Genomic DNA, 18,910 nt, shown 5'->3' on the forward strand with positions numbered 1-18,910 from the left:
AGGCGGGCGGGGGCGCGCTGCCGCCCGCTGCCCTGGCGCGGAGCGGGAGCCCGGCGGCTCTCTGCCCCGGCGCAAGCCCCGCATCCGTCTGCCTTTGGGCGAGGGCACGCTGGGGTGTTTCAGCCTCTTCCCCGCTCCCAGGGCGCGAAGTTGTGCCTCAACTGCGATCCCTCCCCCCATCCGCTTGTTGGGAGCGTTCGCGTACCCTCCGGCCAGGGTGTTTTCTGGTCTAGAGAGAGCGGGCGAGCATGTGGCCGGTTATTTATCGTACCGGGCTGCCTTTCGGAAGGGTCTGAGGAGTGGGAGAGGTGAGCACATTAAATGACTTGCTAGAGAGCGAGAAGTAAAAGCTGGGGTATGAACACGCGTCTCGAGTGACGAATTTCACTGAGGAAGAGTACCGGGGACACGTTTCTGCTGAGACTTGTGCGGTTTCTGTATAGTGGTGTTTTGGCCACATGTGGTATAAACAGCCAAAAAAAAAACATTTTTTTTTTTTCCTAACTACGATGGGGATGAACTGTAATTGTTAGGGTAGTTCCCATATAATACCGCTTCCCAATGGCTTACCTCAGGAATTGCGAAGTCTGGTTTTATTTGTAGTGATTGGAATTGAGGGAAGTTTATATCTTGACTCCAAAATGTTATGAAAAAGAGGGCATGTAACTCCAGAAGAGAAAGCAGTGCTGAAGTCTGAACAAAAATGCTAGGGCCTAAATAGAGTTTTCCATTGCTTCTGAGCAGGCTTTGCTTTCTGCAGTCAATATAGCTTTTCCTGTGCAGCAAGTGAAGAGTTTAGTTTTCATAAAATCGTGTTTCTCATCACTTACCCTCCAACAGTCTCATGCTTGTTTGAAAGCTAATGTTTGCTATAGGAAGTTAAGCCCTATTCTGCCTTTGTAGCAGTACTATGAAAGCTGAAAGTTGCTTAAAAATGGTGAAAATTGTCTTGATTTCAGCCACTTACTCGGTTTTTGTTAACAGTCAAACAAATACTGTAGCATATATATATATATATAGTAGCTTTAGTGGCTTTCTAAATGCAGTTCTAACCACGTTCAGACAGGTTTTGACTCTTCTATATTGTTAAGGATAAATATGAGCTTTATAATGGCAGGCAGAACTGAGTTTGTAAGGGTCTCATTACAAAGTTTGAAACTACTGCTTTCAAGATAAACCTTCGTTCAGTCACTTGGAAATTAGGAACTCACACAGTCTTAGTTGTAGGAATGGTTTGTTGGGTTCATTTACATCTCCTAATTTCTGAAAATGCTGTGCCCATGAAAACAAACAAAACAATTTAAAAGTAACTTTTGAATGTTTTAATTTTGCTGCTTATAAATTATTCTTCTTAGGGATCTTAATGGAAATAACATCACAAGAATCACCAAGACCGACTTTGCTGGTCTAAGGCACCTTCGAGTTCTGTAAGTTTTCACTTTCTGTCACTGATACCTTTTAGGACTGATGCTACAGTTTGTTATAAAAACCACTGAACTAGTTATCTTTCAGTTTATAAGCTGGATGGGCTATCACTCTTTAACTGCTGTGCTACTGCATCTGAATTTACAGCCCCTCCCCCATGTGTTATAAACTCATATGAATAAGTTAGCAATTGCCTTAAATATAATCTAATTTTTTTTAATCTCTCCTTAAGGCTATGAGATAACTTGAGGATTTAAATCGGCATGTAGCTTATGAGTTGCTAGAATTGGTTGAATAACTGTTAGAGTGACTTCAGTTTAAGGTTAGGAAATTTATAGTTCACACTCGAAATGGGTACTCTCAACCTGAAGGGATTTTTTTTAGAAAAAAAGTTATTCCTTTACTGAATTTAAAAGCAAGTCCCAGGTGATGATGATTGCTTTTCTACAGTTTCTGGGCAAAAAGGAAACACTTTAGTGGTGAATTTGAGGAAGTAATGATTTGGTTTGGAGGTTTTTTTTTTGTAAATGCTTTTGTTCCAAGCATTGTGAAGCTTTCAGAATTCTGTGGGGTTTTGGTTTTTCTGGGGGGAAAAAAAACCCCTAACTAATACCAAGTTTAAAATACTGCAGAATTTACTTAGCTTATTTGTTAAGGCTATTTAATTTGAGCAAGTAGTCGTATAAAATCCTTTTCTGTTTCCCTCTGAAACAGAATATCACGTTGTAGAGTAATTTTTAACATTTTTACAAAACAAAACTACTGTTACAGTTACAGCCACTGTGCAATCTTTCAGTAATGTTTTTTTCCCAACACCACAGTTCAGTGTTTTTGTTTTGTTATTCTCGTGTGAGACTAATATCGCCTTCATATTGTTCAACTGGAGTCTTATAACTTGCCGAAAAGGAATGATGTATGTGTGTGTGTGCACACAGCATGTATGCATATGTGTAATTTTTTAACTTGGGACTCTTAAAGTAAATGAGGAAATGTAGTATCTATTCCTCTTTCTTTTACCAAGGATTATTGTTCCCCTTTTGGGTATGTGAGCCTGTGTAAAGTGTTGGTGATGGGTCCGGAAGGTTAAAGTGGATGTCATTCTAGAATAACTGTTGTACTGTTTCAATGAATACGTGGTTGCCTTTAAGTGACTACTGTTAATGCAACAAGTTATCTTGGAGCTATTAATACTTATACATAAAAATTTCTATATTTCAGTCAGCTCATGGAGAACAAGATTAGTATTATCGAGAGAGGAGCATTCCAGGATTTAAAAGAACTGGAGCGGCTGTAAGTATATTTAGAATTAAAAATACAATATTTTTTTTTTATCAAATCAGTTGTGTGTTAGGGTACTAAGGCCTCTTTTTTTTTTTTCCTTCCTTTTTTTTTCCTTCCTATTTTCTTAAACTTGGGACATCTATTCTTATTGAGACACAAGAGAAGTAAAATTCTCAAGCAGTATGTGTGGGACCCAGGCAGGGGGGAGCTTTCACGAGCAGTCCAGATTTGGAGTGTAAACTGCAATTGTCTTGTAGGAAATAGCTTGAATACTATCAAATATTTTCCCTTGAATACACAAGGACTTTTTCAAACATGAATACGCCTAAAAAAGCTTGTTCTCTGGGGTACAGTGTTAGATGTTAGTCTTGGAGATGTTGGATGTTTTGTACAATGTCTTATTGGAAGTAACTGCTAGTTATAAAGTGTTGTCTTGTTACAGAGTATGAAAGCAGTAATTGAATTCTACTCTAGTTTTTACATGACAAACTTTTACAAAGGCTTAAAAAAATGTGAACTGTTAACTTTCAAAAATTAATTGGATTTGGACTTTAAAAAAAAAATTGAGTACTGTGGGGAGAGAGGATGGAGTGGGGATGAGACGATCTTGTCTGGTGAATTGCAAACACCTGCTTGGTTGCAGTAGGACATAGAAAATGCGGGATTCCCAAACTGCTTTAGCTTTTTATAACAGTTGTTTATTTTTCAGTATGTGCCTTCTTATTTTGTTGCATTTCCTCAAATGAAAATATTTTTTTTAAATGTAGTGTACAACTTGGGACATCCGACTCATTAAAGGCAAGATGCTGATTGTTGGATGCAGTTTCAGTTTGGAGCTAGGAGAGTCTAAGAATGCCACTGTATTAATGTATCTTCATGTAGAACTTCAGAGTTGTGTCTTCATTATTACGCATCTTAGTTGCTGCATTTTCATTATATCACTTTTTCTTGAAGCATGCCTCTGAGGTCTGGTATAGTTTTTCATTTGCTGCTGCTTTAGCTTCATAAAAGTATTTCTACTTTACTCCATTGAAGAGCAGCATTGGCCTAAACATTCTGTTTGTTTTATTATGGTTGTGCTCTGTATCCACAGCTGCTGTGTGTTTAAAACAAAAAAACCCCACAAACCATTATGGTTTGGTTGGTTGTATAGACTAAGCTATTCAAGAGACTTAGTAACCACCAGTGCAATTATGATATTTCTGTAGTAGTTGAAATATCATGTACTTGGGTTAATTACCTCATTGTTTCAAATAAAACAAAGTAACTTTTTGACCTAAGAATTGAAACTGTTGTTATATAGTGCAACCTTTTTTGAATAAATTTTAATGAGATTGATTGCTCTTAGAAATGCGTAGTCAGATTTTTTCAAAGTTGTATTAAAACACTTAATGCAATGCTTTTTTACAATGTGTTTTAAACTTTGTACAAAGTATAGGGATTTAGTACAGCTTCTCCTGCTGAGGGATATATTGGAATAATGTATACACATTCCTAAATTTGGTTTATAGGGTCTAGCTAAAAAATTAAACAGCAGTGTAGTTCATATTGCAAAAGTAAGTACGCATAGATGAAACATGAATAAACATTAAAAGATCCATGCTTTCACTGTGAATGTGGTTTGATGCTGAGATACCAAATACTTTCTAAATTTTAAAACAGCATATAGTCAACTTTGTTTCTTGATTATATTGAAGCAAGACCCTGCTATGTGATTTATTAACAATATTTCAGAAATTATTTTAACTTGTGTCATAATTTTGAGGCATTTAATGGTAAGATTTCTGAAGTATAGAATTGCAGTACTAGGAAAAAAAAAAGAACTTTAGGGGTTAACTAACTTGTCTGACGTGTTCGCATTTTGCCATTACATTTTCTGGTTTTTTTTTTTCTTTGGTCGCCTCTTGATAAATTTGTAAAATCTTTGGAAAACAATAGCTATTTTCCAGTCTCATAAGATGCTAGTTTTGAGGAGAAATTGATAATTGTGGCTACTTTTGTAGGTTATTTTGTTCACCCTTCAGCAGGCAAACTATGACATTTGAAAGTTTAGTCATTTAGACCTGCAAAGTTAGATTCTGTTTTGTCTTCAGAGTTATTTTGCATCTGCTGCAGTAGTTGTCAGAGTTTCTTTAATTTGCTGGAATTCGGTCAGTGTTAGGTGTGTGGGTGACTTGTAATTTGAATATATATGCAGGATGTCTTTAAACCGCCCCAGCTGTTGGCTAAGAGCAAATATTTCATATTTGTGAGGAAAAGCTGAGAAAATTCCTCTTGTTTACAACTGCCAAGTCCATCTGATGAAGGCGCATTGTTATCTGACAGCCAATTCATCTCCTTGAGATTCTGAAATTCAAAACGATTTCTCAGGAAACTTGTGGATCCTTCCTTCAAGTATTTTCTTTTATGCATTAAATAGCAAGCCCTTTAAAGCTTTTTAGTTTTTTTCAATGTGTAAGTGTAGGATGTCACATTTCCACTGTAAGTGTAATGTGCCAAGCTACTGTCAAAGAATACCTGATGCAGTGCTTTTAGCATGCCAATGGAAGGTAATGAACTCAATTTGGTTTATAAGATTGTTTACATGTAATATTTTTTCTGTTTTAATATCTTGTGCTAGTGTATACAGGCTGAATTTTAAAATGTGTTTCCTGTAGTTCAGTACTCTCTTTAATGTGAAGAACAGACTTTCACAGTAGTTTCCCTTTGGGAAGAAAAATAAATCCATCTCTCTAGGTTAAGTGGTGCTTTTGGGTTTTTTGTTTTTGAACTGGAATTTCAGTTAGAAAATAATTTCTTCTTAGACCAGTTACTCTGATTTCCAAGGAACTGTTTGGTTGATCACTAAGTTACTTGTCACGAATACTCATTTGTAGATCTGATCATGCAAAATGCTGAATATCCTCAACTCCCTCTAAGGGAAGACCTGAAGCACTTTGCAAAATTAATCTCTGAAAGAAGAAACTCTCAACTGTCTCTTCAGAAGAGAGCTACTTAAGATATGATTTGATTAAATCTATGTATACCTCTCTCAGGTGGATAGAAATGTTTCTCCTACAGTTTAGTAAAACAACAACAAATCTCTAGTACACTAGATATATGTAGTAGTATGTACACAAAGCTATTTAGACCTAATGTGCTCCATAACAGGAATTTGTGTCACACTAGTGTAATTGTAGAATTGCAATGGAAACCGAAACCACAATGAATACTGCCGTAGCTAGTGATTGTTACCACAGCAGCCCACCTGTAACTTTAAATTAAAAATGTTCAGTTAACAATAAGTGATCGTGTAGTAGTGCCTACCACATAAGAACCGGGAGGGAAAACAAGATGGAAACTAGCAACTTAATCAGGTAAGTTTTAGGTTTGTGGAAACTTTAGTTGCTGGAGAGACCCTGGTAAAGCTGAAGGTGATTTTGCTATAAGCCTTTTAGTTGGATACTTCTCTGAAAAGTCTTCAGTCGAATGTTCACTTAGTTATAATCTCTGGCAGTCTTGTCTGAAGGCTCAGCTCTTAATGGGGTACTAACTCCAGTCCAAACCAATTTGGTACAACACTGCCTGAGCTAGTAAGTCTGCCGTGAATATGGCTTTCTTCACAGCCTGTATCTTGAGTGGCTGAATCGCATGGTCTGTTGTGTTGTGTAGATGCTCCGTCTGCTGAAACAAGCCCCTTTGAACTTCAATATGTACAGCCCGTTTTTCAATCACTGGGACAACTTGTACCTTTGTGTACGTCCTGAAGCAGTGTCAAAAACTCTTGGCTTAATTATGATCATCTCTGTCCTGTATTTAACATCTGCAAGACTTTTTATATTAACTAGTAACCTGTATGATGAGCCCATGTTTCTATGAGTAGAGCCTTTAAAGAGTTTATGGCCATTCAGTACATGGCAGGTCCCTAAAAGAAAGGATTGGGATTGTGACCCGTTACGTTGTCTGAACCTTTCTCATGTAGACCACAGTTGTGTATCAGTGGTGGGTTTCGGTGTGTTTCATGGCAGGAAGGCACAAAGGGTCAAGGTATGGAGAATTTCCACAACATTTAAGAATTTCCAGAGACCACTGCTTATTATGGGAGACAAAACCTTTTGAAACAATTCCTTATGAGTATGTGAAATTAAACACTTGTTTCTTATTTCTTTATAAAGCTGTCATCTTGGGTGTGATGTTTATAATAGTTTGAAATAGCCTCTTATGAAAACAAGATGAAGATAAAGTGAAAAGCTCCACTTTCTGAAAACTAACACTATTATTACACCCAGCTTTAAAAATGACTTTTAAAAAGTGTGGTCAATTGTTATCCCCAAGGCCACCTTCTTCTCTGGGGTTGCAGCTACTGTTCAAAGTATCCCAGTGTTTTTACAAGCCATTGTCATCTGAAGGGAAGTATAAAATTTGAAGACAGCTGCTATAGACTGTTGAACCAGTTCTATTATAAGCTACTTAAGTCTAAAATTTCCTTACAGTTCTCTGTACTCCAGAAATACCATGTAGTCAGGTTTTGAGGGCTAAATATACTCTTCACTTATTTACATAGCAGAGCAGTTACCTTTTCATTTAGGAAAACGTGGTTTTTGGCTGATAGGAACACTGTTTTTAATCATAAATTTTGCTAATAATTTTTCGATGTCTAGTAGTTGGGATGCCAGCTATGAACATTCAAAGATTATGCTAAACATCCAAAAGATGTCAGCATAGGAAGAGTTTACAGCAATCATTTGAAAACTACCCACATTTTTCTTCCTGTATTTGTGAATAATCCATTGAGGCAGCAGTATGCCCCTAAAATGCTAATTTGGAGTCTGATTCTGCAGACATTTACCACGTGAATAACTTGGTTTGCATGAGTAGTCCCACTGATTACTCTTGTGAGAAAGGTTACTTGTGTGGCCTAAAAAGTTTCCAGGCCAAGCCCCTACACTTTTGATACTTGAATTAATAGAATTTATTTCTAAAATGTCTGTTTAATATCTTAATAGTTCTAAAGAGCTCTCTGTGTAGACTTAAAAAAAACAAACTAACAAAAAACCGCCAGAAACAAAAAAACCCCAAATCCCACAAAACCTATTTCTGCTGAAAACTAGTGTGGAAGTAAAAATCTTACTCTCTCAGGCCCTAGAACAACTGCAACTTCTGAGTCAGTATCTGAGCTAAATATTTATGCTCCCCATACATCCCCCAAAACCAGCCCCTCTGAGCTACATGGTGCAAATAAGATGAAATCCTGTGTTCGAGAAAAGAATGCTGTAAGGGTTGAATATCAAGTTGGTACTTGAAATGGCTTTTAAACTGAAAGCTATCTGGGTTGTATTTTCATGTTTCTTACAATGTATTACTGAGTGATGGAAAAAGAAATATTTCAGGAATTAAATGTTTTGTTACAGTTCATGCATTTTTCTAAATTTTTGCAACACAATTCTAAAATAACAAATTGAGGAATTGTCTGTGCTTGCTATTTATTGGGGCTCCATCTCCATGAGTACATTAAATAAGTTATTAAAACTTAAGATGAAGAGAGCATTTACTTAGGAGTGTTTGACTGAGTAGTAGTGAAAATTATTAAAGTTTTGTTCATGCTGTGGGTGAACAATTTGAAACTTAAAGATATGCCAGAGCACAGAAGGAAAAGTATATTTCAGCTACATAGTTTCAAGGAAAAGTTTTTTTTTTTTTTTTTTTTTTCTGCTTAGCAAACACACTGAAATACTACTTGAATTTCTTTTCTGGATATAAATCTATGTGTGAAACTGCTATGTTTGCAGCTTCTGCAGCAAGGGCTTAATTATAACCTCAATATGTAGGAGTCAATCTTGTCAAAGATATTAAACGGGATTCAGTATAATAAAGGTTTTTTTAGCTGTATTTCGCATATTACATGGTTAGAGTTAATCTGTTTGGGCTCTAACCTAGTCTGATAAATGCAGTATGCAGTAAACTATTAAGCTGTATTAGCAGGTTTTGAAATTACAAAACCAAAACTTACTTATGAGTTACTGGGATCTCTGAACGTATGGTGTTTTACAGAGCATCTCATCTTATGAAAGCTCGCATAGCAGGATGGACTAAGAAATAAAATGTTCCATCTAGGAACAAAAACAAATACAGCTTGTCTTGGGCAGTATTGCCCACCAGGCCTGGGCAATTATCGAGGGAATTAGCAGCTGTTTCAAAATAGACTAGATAAACTGGTACTGCTCTTTTTGTCTAGTCTAGGAAAGGGCTACACTATATTATGTGTATGTTCTTTCTTAGGGTCCAGACTTCCTGTATCACTGATGGGATAAAACATGCTTTCCAGAGATTAAAATAAACCTATGTGCTAACTTTTTATTATGTATTGATGTGTGGCATGAGATTTTCGTTTTATTCCATTTATTTGATGAGCTCTATCCATAAAATGTAAATTCCAAGTAGGAAAATAGTAACTTTTAAAAGAGGAGTAGCAGGATTTTCTATGATTCTTTAATTGTGAGCTGTGTCAATAAATTAATCTCAGATTAATTAGGTTTGGTCTGAACTTTTTCTTTCTGGGTTTTGAATCTCTGATAGAATATAGCTCTTTCAGTTGCAGAAAAGAAGTGTTAAAACCCCCAGACTTCACTTCCACAGAGCTACATGATCAGAGTTCAGGAGCAGGGACTTCTGGAAAAAATGCCAGATGTTGTCTATTTTTATGATGCAGTTTTGCAGTTCTAGCTGAAGCAGAATCTGTTGGTTTTTTTCCAATTTACAGAGGCTTAGAATTGAAGTTTAAAGGCTAATATGGAATTTTAGGACCTGTGGTGAAAAATGCTATGTTAGCAGTGGAGTCACCGGTACTGTTCCAGGAATCATTTGTATCACTATCATAGCTAAAAGAACAGCAAATAACTGAATGATATTTCATCTTGTTGTGCTTGACTATACGTAGTCTCAGTGAAAGCAGCTTTTTTGGTGGTGAGACCTTGTATTGCATAGTATGGAAGTTGTACTGAGCTCTTGGAATGAGTTCTTAGCTTTTTAGCTAGAAGTTAGTCTCCAGTTTCTTTTCTCACTGAATCTTGGTCTTCATTTTGGTGTGCAAATTCATTACTGAAGCCTGAGAATTAATTTTTCAGTTGGGGTACCTTCTGAACAGTTTCTGACTACTGCAGCCAGGAAGGTCTAGGTTGGACTGCCTACAACCTGAGGTGCTGATGCATGTGCTTGTTTTTTCAGGCTGCTTGATGTTTTGATTTTCTCCCCCTTAAAGCATTTATACTTAATCACCTGTCTGGCTTCAGTCAGCATATAAGAGTGTTTGAAGGGTTAATACCTTCACGCATGTGTGATAGGTAGCAGAAGCATAATGAGTTCAGGTAGAGAATATGTTTTTGAACAGCCCTGAAGGGGGTGAACAGTTATTCCTTGTTAATCACGGATGTGAAAAACCCTTCTCTTAGCTAATCCTACATAGTTTAAGGGCAATGTATAGCGCATTCCTCATCTTAGAACAAGGAAGAGACCATGAAGCCTGCGGTGCTAATCACTTACCAAAGGAATGTGAGACCATCTTACACAAATTGTACTGGGGTACGTGTATTTATAGTTTAAAAATAATAAAAAAATACTACAGTAATTATTCTGTATTAGCAGACTTTTGTCAAAGCAACTTCAAATACCTTCTCTAAAAATGTCTGTTAAATCAGAAAGAGACAAAGGCTGTCTTTGAATACAGTATTTGAAAAGATGTAGTGTTCTAATGGAATTTTAAAAATCAGATTATAGCTACATTTTGATTGCAGAATACTACAAAATGTTAATAAAACTTTAAGTCCAAGAGTGATGTTCTTCTTTTAAAAGTCTTGTAAATGTTTGCTATTATTTTTAGTATATTTTATTCATCTGAGTGTCTTTTCTCATGGGACTCCTTTTATAGGTCTAGAAGTCAAATTGCAGTGAGAAGTCCTGTTTGCTCTTTGCAGATCTTTTTACAAATTCCAGGGCAGGAAGGCTGTTTATTTTTCCCACATCTGTTTTGTGCTCATCCTTTGTGACATTGTTTGCTGGATGCTCTTTTTTCTTGCTTCCTCTGAAATGGGTAATTTGCACTGTTGCAAAATGTTGAAACCAGATCTGGTTCTACAGAACTGTTGTGTCAATGTTTTTGTTTCAAATAGTGTTTTGTGTTAGGAAGCTATTTTAAATTGATGCTATAGAGCAGTGATATTAAACTTAAGGCTATACATTTTAGTTTTACTCTATAAAAATAATCTCTGTTGCAGAGCCAGTTCAATATTTAAAAAAAAACCCACCAGATTTAATGTTAGATGGCCACAGGTGAAAATTAAATTGTCATTACATTGTAATATAGCATATTTGAAAGATGTTCCTTATTTTAACTGCAGAAGCCACAGTTCTATCTGGAATTTTACAGTTAAACTCCAAAATGTATGAGGGATCTGGCTGCATGGCTGCCACTTCAGTGACTCATGCTGTTACATTACCTCATTTATTCTGAAGAATCTGGTTGAAACTTCATCAGAAGAAATGTTTTTTCCTTCATAGTATGTAGTGCATTGCGCTGGCTTGTCTTTAATAATAGTCTAGACCGATAATCAAATACAATGTGGCAAAGTCTCCCTTAATTTTTTTTAAGACACACCAGCCTTTCTGAATTTAGTTTGGCAAGATGCCTGTACAGGTGCTACAGAAAAATACTGGAGTGAAGACTTAGTGTGGTAACTCAGTGCCAGAAAGACAGTTACAAACCTATCTGGACTTTCTGCAGGCCCTTCTTGCCTTTCTAAACAATCTGTCCAAACTCTAGCTAAATTCCATCCAATAGATCAACTTCCCCTCCCCTCTTTCTTTGCCTTTTTTTTTTTTCTTGGAAGTAATTCCAAGTGTTGTCAAAGATCTTCCTTGCTTCATCTGATACTTGACTCCATATTATTTTATGGAGGTTTTATAACTTCTTTTTCCTTCTTTGTGGTATACTTTATAGAATAAAACCCAATTAATTAGCCTCATAGGATTGTAGACGTTTGAAGGAGACTGTAGATTGTTTAGTCCCATGCCACTGATTAATGCAAGGTCGATCAGAGCAGGTGGCTGAGGGCTGTTTCCAGTTGGGTTTTGAATGTCTGCAACAGTGGAGAATCTACAGCCATTTGGGGCAACCTGTTCCAGTGTTTGACCACCCTCACAGTCAAATTACATTTAAACATAAGAAAAACCTTTCCTGTATTTTGATTTGTTCCCATTGCTTCTTGTCCTTTCACTGAGCATCTATGAGAAGAGTCTGGCTCAGTCTTCCTTACTTGGGAAGGAAGTGCATCACTTATTGATACACGTGATACATTTATATACATTGAGATCCCTCTGAGCCTTCTCCTCCCCAGGCTGAACAGTCCCAGCTCTCAACTCCTCCTGCTCTGACAGGTGCTTCAATCTGTCTGCTTAATCATCTTCATGGCCCTTCTCTGGACTTGCTCCAGTATGTCCATGTCTCTCTTCTAGTGGGGAGTCCAGCACTGGGCACAGTTCTCCAGATGTGTCACCAGTGCTGAGTAGAGTGGAAGGATCACCCACCTTGACCTGCCGGCAGCACTCTTCCTAGTACAGCTCAGGATGCTGTTGGCCTTTGCTGCAAGGGCACATTGCTGGCACCAGTTTAATTTCTTGTTTACCAGGACCCCAGGCCTTTCTCTGTAAAGCTGATTTCCAACTGGTTGTTCTCCAGTGTGTGCTGGTGCATGGGGTTTTTCCTCCCTGGGTGCAGGACTTTGCAGTTCCCTTTTGTTGAGCTTCATGAGGTTCCTTTTTGACTAATTCTCCAGCCTGTCCAGGTTCCTCTGACTGGCAGTGCACACACCTGGTGCATCAGTCATTCCTTCCAGTTTTGTATCATCTGCAAACATGCTGAGGGTGCACTCTCTCCCATCTTCCAGGTTGTGGATGATGATGTTGAACAGTACTGGCTCCAGTACTGACCCCTGGGGTACACCACTAGTGACTGTTCTCCAGCTGGAGATTTGTGCCACTGATCACAGCTCTTTGAACTGGCCACTTCAGACAATTTTCAGTCCACCTCACCATCTGCTATTGTAGCCTGTACTTTATCAGTTTGTCTATGAAGACAACTGTTACGAGGACAGTGTCAGAAGCTTTACTGAAGTCAGGATAAGCAACATCCACTGCCTTTCCCTCATCTGCCCAGCTCCTTATTCATTGTAGGTTATCAGGCTGGTCAGACATGATTTTCCCAGCTGTAAATCCAGTTGCTGACTATTCCCAGTCATCATCTTGTCCTTACTGTGTCTAGAAATAGCTTCTGGTTTGCTCTATCACCTTCCCAGGCATCGAGGTGAGGCTGCCCAGCCTGTAGTTTCCTGGCTTTTGCTTTGTTTTTCATGCTCTTTTTGATGCCATAGGCAGAATTAATAGGAGTAATGACTAGCTATTTATAGAAATATCCTTTCTGTTGAAAAAGTAAGGAATGCAGAAGCTTCCAGATAACAGTCTTAGTTTGTCTCTTTTCTTTTTAGCAAAAAAAACCCCCAAACAAAAAAACCCCAAACACAGCTAAACAAAGAGCTTGTCCTAGCTCTGCTTATATTGGAAAACCTCTTAAAAGGCAAAGTGAGTATAGACTCCTGATTCTCTGTGCAAAATAGTGTTCTGCATAATGTATGGAGAATTGATTGGGGTAGGGGAGAAATGTGATAATTTTGGACTTAACATCAGCCCCGTGTGAGAAGAAAATGAAGGACAGAAAATATGTTAGGGTTCAAGTAGTGTACACTAGTACAATGTAGTACTATAGTTTGCAAAGTAACTTTCACCACTTCCTACGCAAGTAAGAAACTGAGTTTGCAGTAGTGTCTGTGTCCTGCTTCCTTTCAGAAATTTTTTTTACTAAAACAAATGTCTAATTGGTATTTGATATATTAAATTGAGACTAACTTAGATGTCTGTCTTAGCTAGTCACTGTTTAGCCTGGAAAATGGAGCCCTGATTAAGTGGTTCTTGACCTGGGGAAGATTTTGACTTAGGCATCCAAATGCTGTAGGATCAGCCCTGAACTTCTCAGATTCCAATTTTTATTCATGTGGTCAGTAAACTTGATATTGCTAGGTTTAATGAGATTATGAGTAGTTTGACTAGAGATGCAAAGATCTTTGCAGAGAATTCTTAATGGAAAAACTGGCACAATCTTTTGCTTAGCTCTTAGTTCTTGGGCCTTCTTCTCACTTGATGACATGTTCATGCAAGTCACATTTACAGACAGCAGTTGCCAGATGTGTTGAAGTTCAGTAGACTGTGGCTTTGGACATGGGTGCACAGATGTTCTTTGCCTCTGGCAGATATAGCAACACATTTTTTGTAGAAAAGTAATAAGGCTTGGCTTCCTTGCAGATGTAAGCCTAAGTCAAGCTCTATATGAGGTTCTCTGGTGAGGAAATAGGCATCATTATTCTGATGTCTATTATTCTGACCCTTTTGTGGTTTAACCCCAACTGGCAATGAAGAACCACGTAGCTGCTCACTCCGCCCCCCCCCCCCGCCCTGCCCTGCCCCGGGATGGGGAGGAGAATTGGGAAAAAAGGTAAAACTTGTGGATTGAGATAAGAACATTTTAATAATGAAGATAAAATATAATAACAATAGTAATTGTAATGACAAGGTAACAAAAAGAGAGGAATAAAACCCAGTAGAGACAAGGGGTGCACAAAGCACTTGCCCCCCACCTGCTGACTGATGCCCAGCCAGTCCATGAGCAGGGATTGGCCCCTCCCGGCTGTTTTGGGTTTGTGTGGCTGGTTCTGGTAGCAGGGGAGGGGCCGCAGCGGTGGCTCCTGTGAGAAGCTGGAGCAGTCTGTGCCTGAAGATCAGCCTGCAGAAAGGACCCATGCCAGGGAAGTTCATGGAGGGCTGTCTCCTGTGGGAGGGAAGAGTGTGAGGAGTCCTGGCCCTGAGGAAGAAGGAGCGGTGGTCACCGTGTGTGATGAACTGACCCCAACCCCCATTCCCCTGCGCTGCTGGAGGGGAGGAGGTAGAGAAAATTGGGAGTGGAGTTGAGCTGGGAAGGAGGGAGGGGTGGGGGGAAGGTGTTTTGAGATTTGGTTTTACTTCTTATTATCCTTGTTTTGATTCGATTGGTAGTAAATTAAATTGATTTTGGCTTTTTTTTTCCACCCAAGTTGCATCTGTTTTTTTTTGCCCGTGACCGTAATTGGGGAGTGATCCCTCCCAGTTCTTGTCTCACCCATGAGCATTTCTTTGTATTTTCTCCTCCCCATCCCACCAGGGTGGGGGGGAGTGAGTGAGTGGCCTCATGGTGCTTTGTTGCCAGCTGGGCTTAAACCATGACACCAGCCAACTCCCCCAGTTTATATACTGAGTCCTATGGTATGGAATATCCCTTTGGCTAGTTCAGGTCAGGTGTCCTGGCCTTGCTCCATCCCAGCTTCTTGTACACCTGCTTGATGGCAGAGCATGGGAAGCTGAAAAATCTTTGACTTAGGATAAGCATTATAAGGATAAGGATTAGCAACAACTAGAACATCAGCGTGTTGTCAAAATTATTCTCATACTAAATCCAAAATACAGCACTGTACCAGCTACTAGGAAGAAAATTAACTCTGTCCCAGCCGAAACCAGGACTCCCTATATATCTAGGGTCAGGTTTTTGGGACTTAATGGTTAAACCAGTCCATGGAGATGATTTGGGTGCTGTGCACAAGCTTTCAGCTTTAAGATACTTGGATAATTTTGTAGGTTGATTCGGTTTTTCCTGAGCTCATAAAGCCCGAACCAGTATTAGACCTTCCCAGCAGATGCGTATCCCTGTAACCTGTTGGAAGTGTTTGAGGAGCCTGGTGGGCTGTCATTGTGAGTAGAAAGTGCTGTTGCATGAACACTCAGGGGTTTGTTTACTGATATGTCCTTTCATTTAAAATTGAAACTTAATGAAAAAATGTTTGTGTGCTTTTAAAGTTTATGCATATTTTGCAAATGAGCTTCAGTGAAAAGATGTTACATAGTATTTTTAAATGGCTGTGATAGTAATGTCCTCTGCTGACAAACAGTAGGTGTGGATGTGCTCCTTTGAAGAGTACAATTTCTAAGCTGTACAGTACTGTGTGTTACTATGTGCAGATAGTGTATTTACTTCTCTCAGCTAACTTTGAAGGAGGAATGAAAAATAATGGCTTCTGCTATCATTAACTTTGTGTGAGTTGGGAGCCTTCTATCCTTCTTCCTGAAGCAATGGTAGTAGAATAAAATGCATCTGTGCCTTGTACTTAGAGTTTCAGAAGGCTCTCAGTCTCTGTGCACCCAATGGGATAGGCTGTTTCTAATTAAAGAGTACAGCTGATTTATAATTTACTTGGAACAGCTCTCTACTTCGATCAGTTCTCAAGTTATTCTTGAAAGCTTTTGTTATTTTAGGGGGCCTGTGGCTAGAATTGTGTCTACTTGAACTAAAACCCACTGGAAGATGACTTGTGGGGGATAAAATAACAGCCTTCCAGTACCTGTGAGGTGGTTATCAAAAAGCTCAAGCCAGGCTCATTGCTGTGATGAGACAACAAGCATAAATTGAAATGAGAGGTTATGACTGGGTATAAGGGCAAAACTTCTTCACCATAAGGACAGTCAAGCCCTGGAACAACTCTGTTGCTCAGAGAGGCTGTGCAGTCTCGTACAGCTTCACTGGCTGTATGTAGTTGATTACAATGGGATCAGAAGCAAGTTACAGTGAAGGCTGTGACAAGTCTGGGAAACAAAAACAGAGCTGCTTGTGAATTATACCAATTGCAGGTGATTACATTGCAGACAGTGTAATATTTTTTTTCTCTCCTTTCCTCCCCCATTCATGATTGATACTGGATCACAGTTATTGTGACATGAAAACTTGAGAGAGACATCAGAATGGATTGGTGGCATGGCCAGACTTCAGTGGGTTGGGATACATGTCACGGGGAGTGTAATGTGCTCTCCCTGCAGTTTACTCTACATTTAACTCTGTCATCCTCTGCATAATCCTCTGGCTGCATGCAAAAGACAAGTAAAACCCAGATACGCATCCATTTCTGCAAAGCTAGCCTGTTCTCTAGAACCAGTAACTCAAATCGCACTAATTTTTTTGCTTACCTTACTGTTGTCTGTTTCACAGTGTAACCTATTGCTTGTCTGTACCTACTTTTTATCTGCCTATTGGTATTGAGCTTCCCTTAAAGAGTATTTTCACCTGCCCATTTGTCAAAGATTTTCTTTCTTTGTCCTTAAATTGGTCCTTCTGTACACTTCTTCCATCAGTTTGCTTTGAAGATGCTTTTCTAGTCTTTACTGTGTTTAAAAAAAGGCTGAGCTCTGGAAGTATTTAAAATACTTTGCGTACTTCAGGTAGTATGTGGACTTTGCTTGAATTCATCATGAAGAGCTCAAAAATCTACCTGTGCCAGTCTGTCAATTTGCCTAATCTCTTCCTAAAGATGCATTCAGTAACAGAAGAAAAAGCAGTTCTATATATTTTAATTGCAACTGTGCCTCTGTTTTGTTAAATTGAAAGAATTGTGTGATGTTGGACCCTTATGTGTTTATTTCTTGCCACTATGAAGGGAGTTTACAGTCCAATGTTAGAAGAGATTCTCCAGGATATTTTCTGTTGCTTATACCACTAACACTTCATCTCTTCTGAGCTCTCTGCCTTTGCTTAAGAAATGCAACTTTTTCTAGCTCAGTTGGGAAGCTGAATGGTAGCAGTATGGAATATCTCATCACTGTTTCTTCAGTGCTTCATGTTGAACTTCATGCCAGTTCTGGGAGAGCAGTTCGGTTGATGCAACTGAAATTCCTCTTCTCACGTTGTCCCAGGGGAAACGCTGCCTGCTAGCTAGCTGCAGTGAGGTCTCTGCCAACACACATTGAAAGAAAAGGTGGTGGAGTTTTTTCTGGTGGTTTTTACTCTGCAGTAGCTGTAGTTCTTTGCAATCTATAGTCATGGATTCTGTGATCCATCTGTGCTTACCTCAGGTTTCAGCTCCAGGAGAGAGAGCAGATCATGCCTGTCTAACTCTTGTTCCATTATGTCTGTGTGTTCTGGATACGTGTTGCTTTTCAGACAAAATTAAGCATGAGGTCACCTGAGAAAGTAGAAATGTTGGAGAACCATGTATATTAGTGAACCGTTTTAAAATAGGAATCAGTTTTCTGGACTCCTTGTGTGGCTCTGTCTCAGAGTGAAAACTCTTCATAGTGACTGTTGAACTGGAAGCTGTTGTGTACTGTGATACTAGTCTGTATATTCCAGATTTGCTCTGCATCCTTCACATTCACTTACGTGTAAATTTGTAGCATTTTTTCAAACAGAACTATCTATTATCGTTTTGAAAAATTCATTTCAGTGAAGTCCAGTTCACAAAATCTCCTTGTAGGAAACTTAAGAACAGCAAATTGACCCCTTTGAAAGCATCTGTTGTAATTTGTTAGAGGTAAAGAAGAGCTAAAGCCTCTTTCGGAAGTATAGTAAAGGACATATTTCCCAATGTTGCCTTCATGAAAATTAGTAATGTTTGATATTCTTAGGCACAGGCAATAAGGAATGGTCAGATTTTTGGTAGAGAGAGCTTAATTCTGAAAAAAAACTCCAGTGAGTGGGTTGAAATTATTTGAAGTAGAAGCTACAAAATACAGGATTCCTTAAAGATCAGTGGTTTATTTAACTTGTGTATTCCCTCAACTCAGTGCTCAAAGAACAAACATTTTAATTTTGTGAAAGACAAAGCAAAAAAATGTAGGTTGAAACACTAAGTGCCAAGCTCACTTGGTAGAAACTGTTGAGTTGTGAGGGTAGTGCTATTTATTGTTAGGTTCATTCATGAACTAGATTTATTGTCTGTAACTTAGATTTAAAAGCCTGTACAGCAGCACATGCATCAGTATGTTAACAGTATAGTCATTTGTGTGGGCTGTGTGAACTACACGTAATAACAGAAGCTACTGATCTAAGGTATTAACTGCTTGTGTAGAAAGTTATGTACTAGTACAAGTATTTCACCTGTGAAGTGTCCTTCTAAAGCAATGCTAAGTGTGTCCTTGTAAGACTGTTGCATTTAGTGAAAGGCAGCCTGCCTGAAGAACTTCGTCATCAGTTAATGTTACATCATTGTACTGTAGTGCCTCCTTTTGTTTTATATGGCACTTCTACAAAAACACAGATACTAAATGA

The 18,910-nt window shown here is 38.6% G+C and overlaps 1 protein-coding gene across 6 annotated transcripts in view; it reads left to right on the plus strand.

Annotated features, from left to right (window-relative positions):
• SLIT2 (slit homolog 2 (Drosophila)) overlaps positions 1-18,910 on the plus strand; it is a 271,824-nt gene that overhangs the window by 666 nt on the left and 252,248 nt on the right. For all 6 annotated transcript variants that reach the window (XM_010576835.1, XM_010576836.1, XM_010576839.1 and 3 more), the window contains exons 2-3: positions 1,356-1,427; positions 2,644-2,715. In XM_010576835.1, the coding sequence (XP_010575137.1) occupies positions 1,356-1,427; positions 2,644-2,715 (144 nt within the window). The remainder of the gene's footprint in view (positions 1-1,355; positions 1,428-2,643; positions 2,716-18,910) is intronic.

Source organism: Haliaeetus leucocephalus, unplaced genomic scaffold (genome assembly GCF_000737465.1).
Source record: "Haliaeetus leucocephalus isolate CR32 unplaced genomic scaffold, Haliaeetus_leucocephalus-4.0 Scaffold545, whole genome shotgun sequence".
In the NCBI taxonomy this organism is placed as follows: domain Eukaryota; kingdom Metazoa; phylum Chordata; class Aves; order Accipitriformes; family Accipitridae; genus Haliaeetus; species Haliaeetus leucocephalus.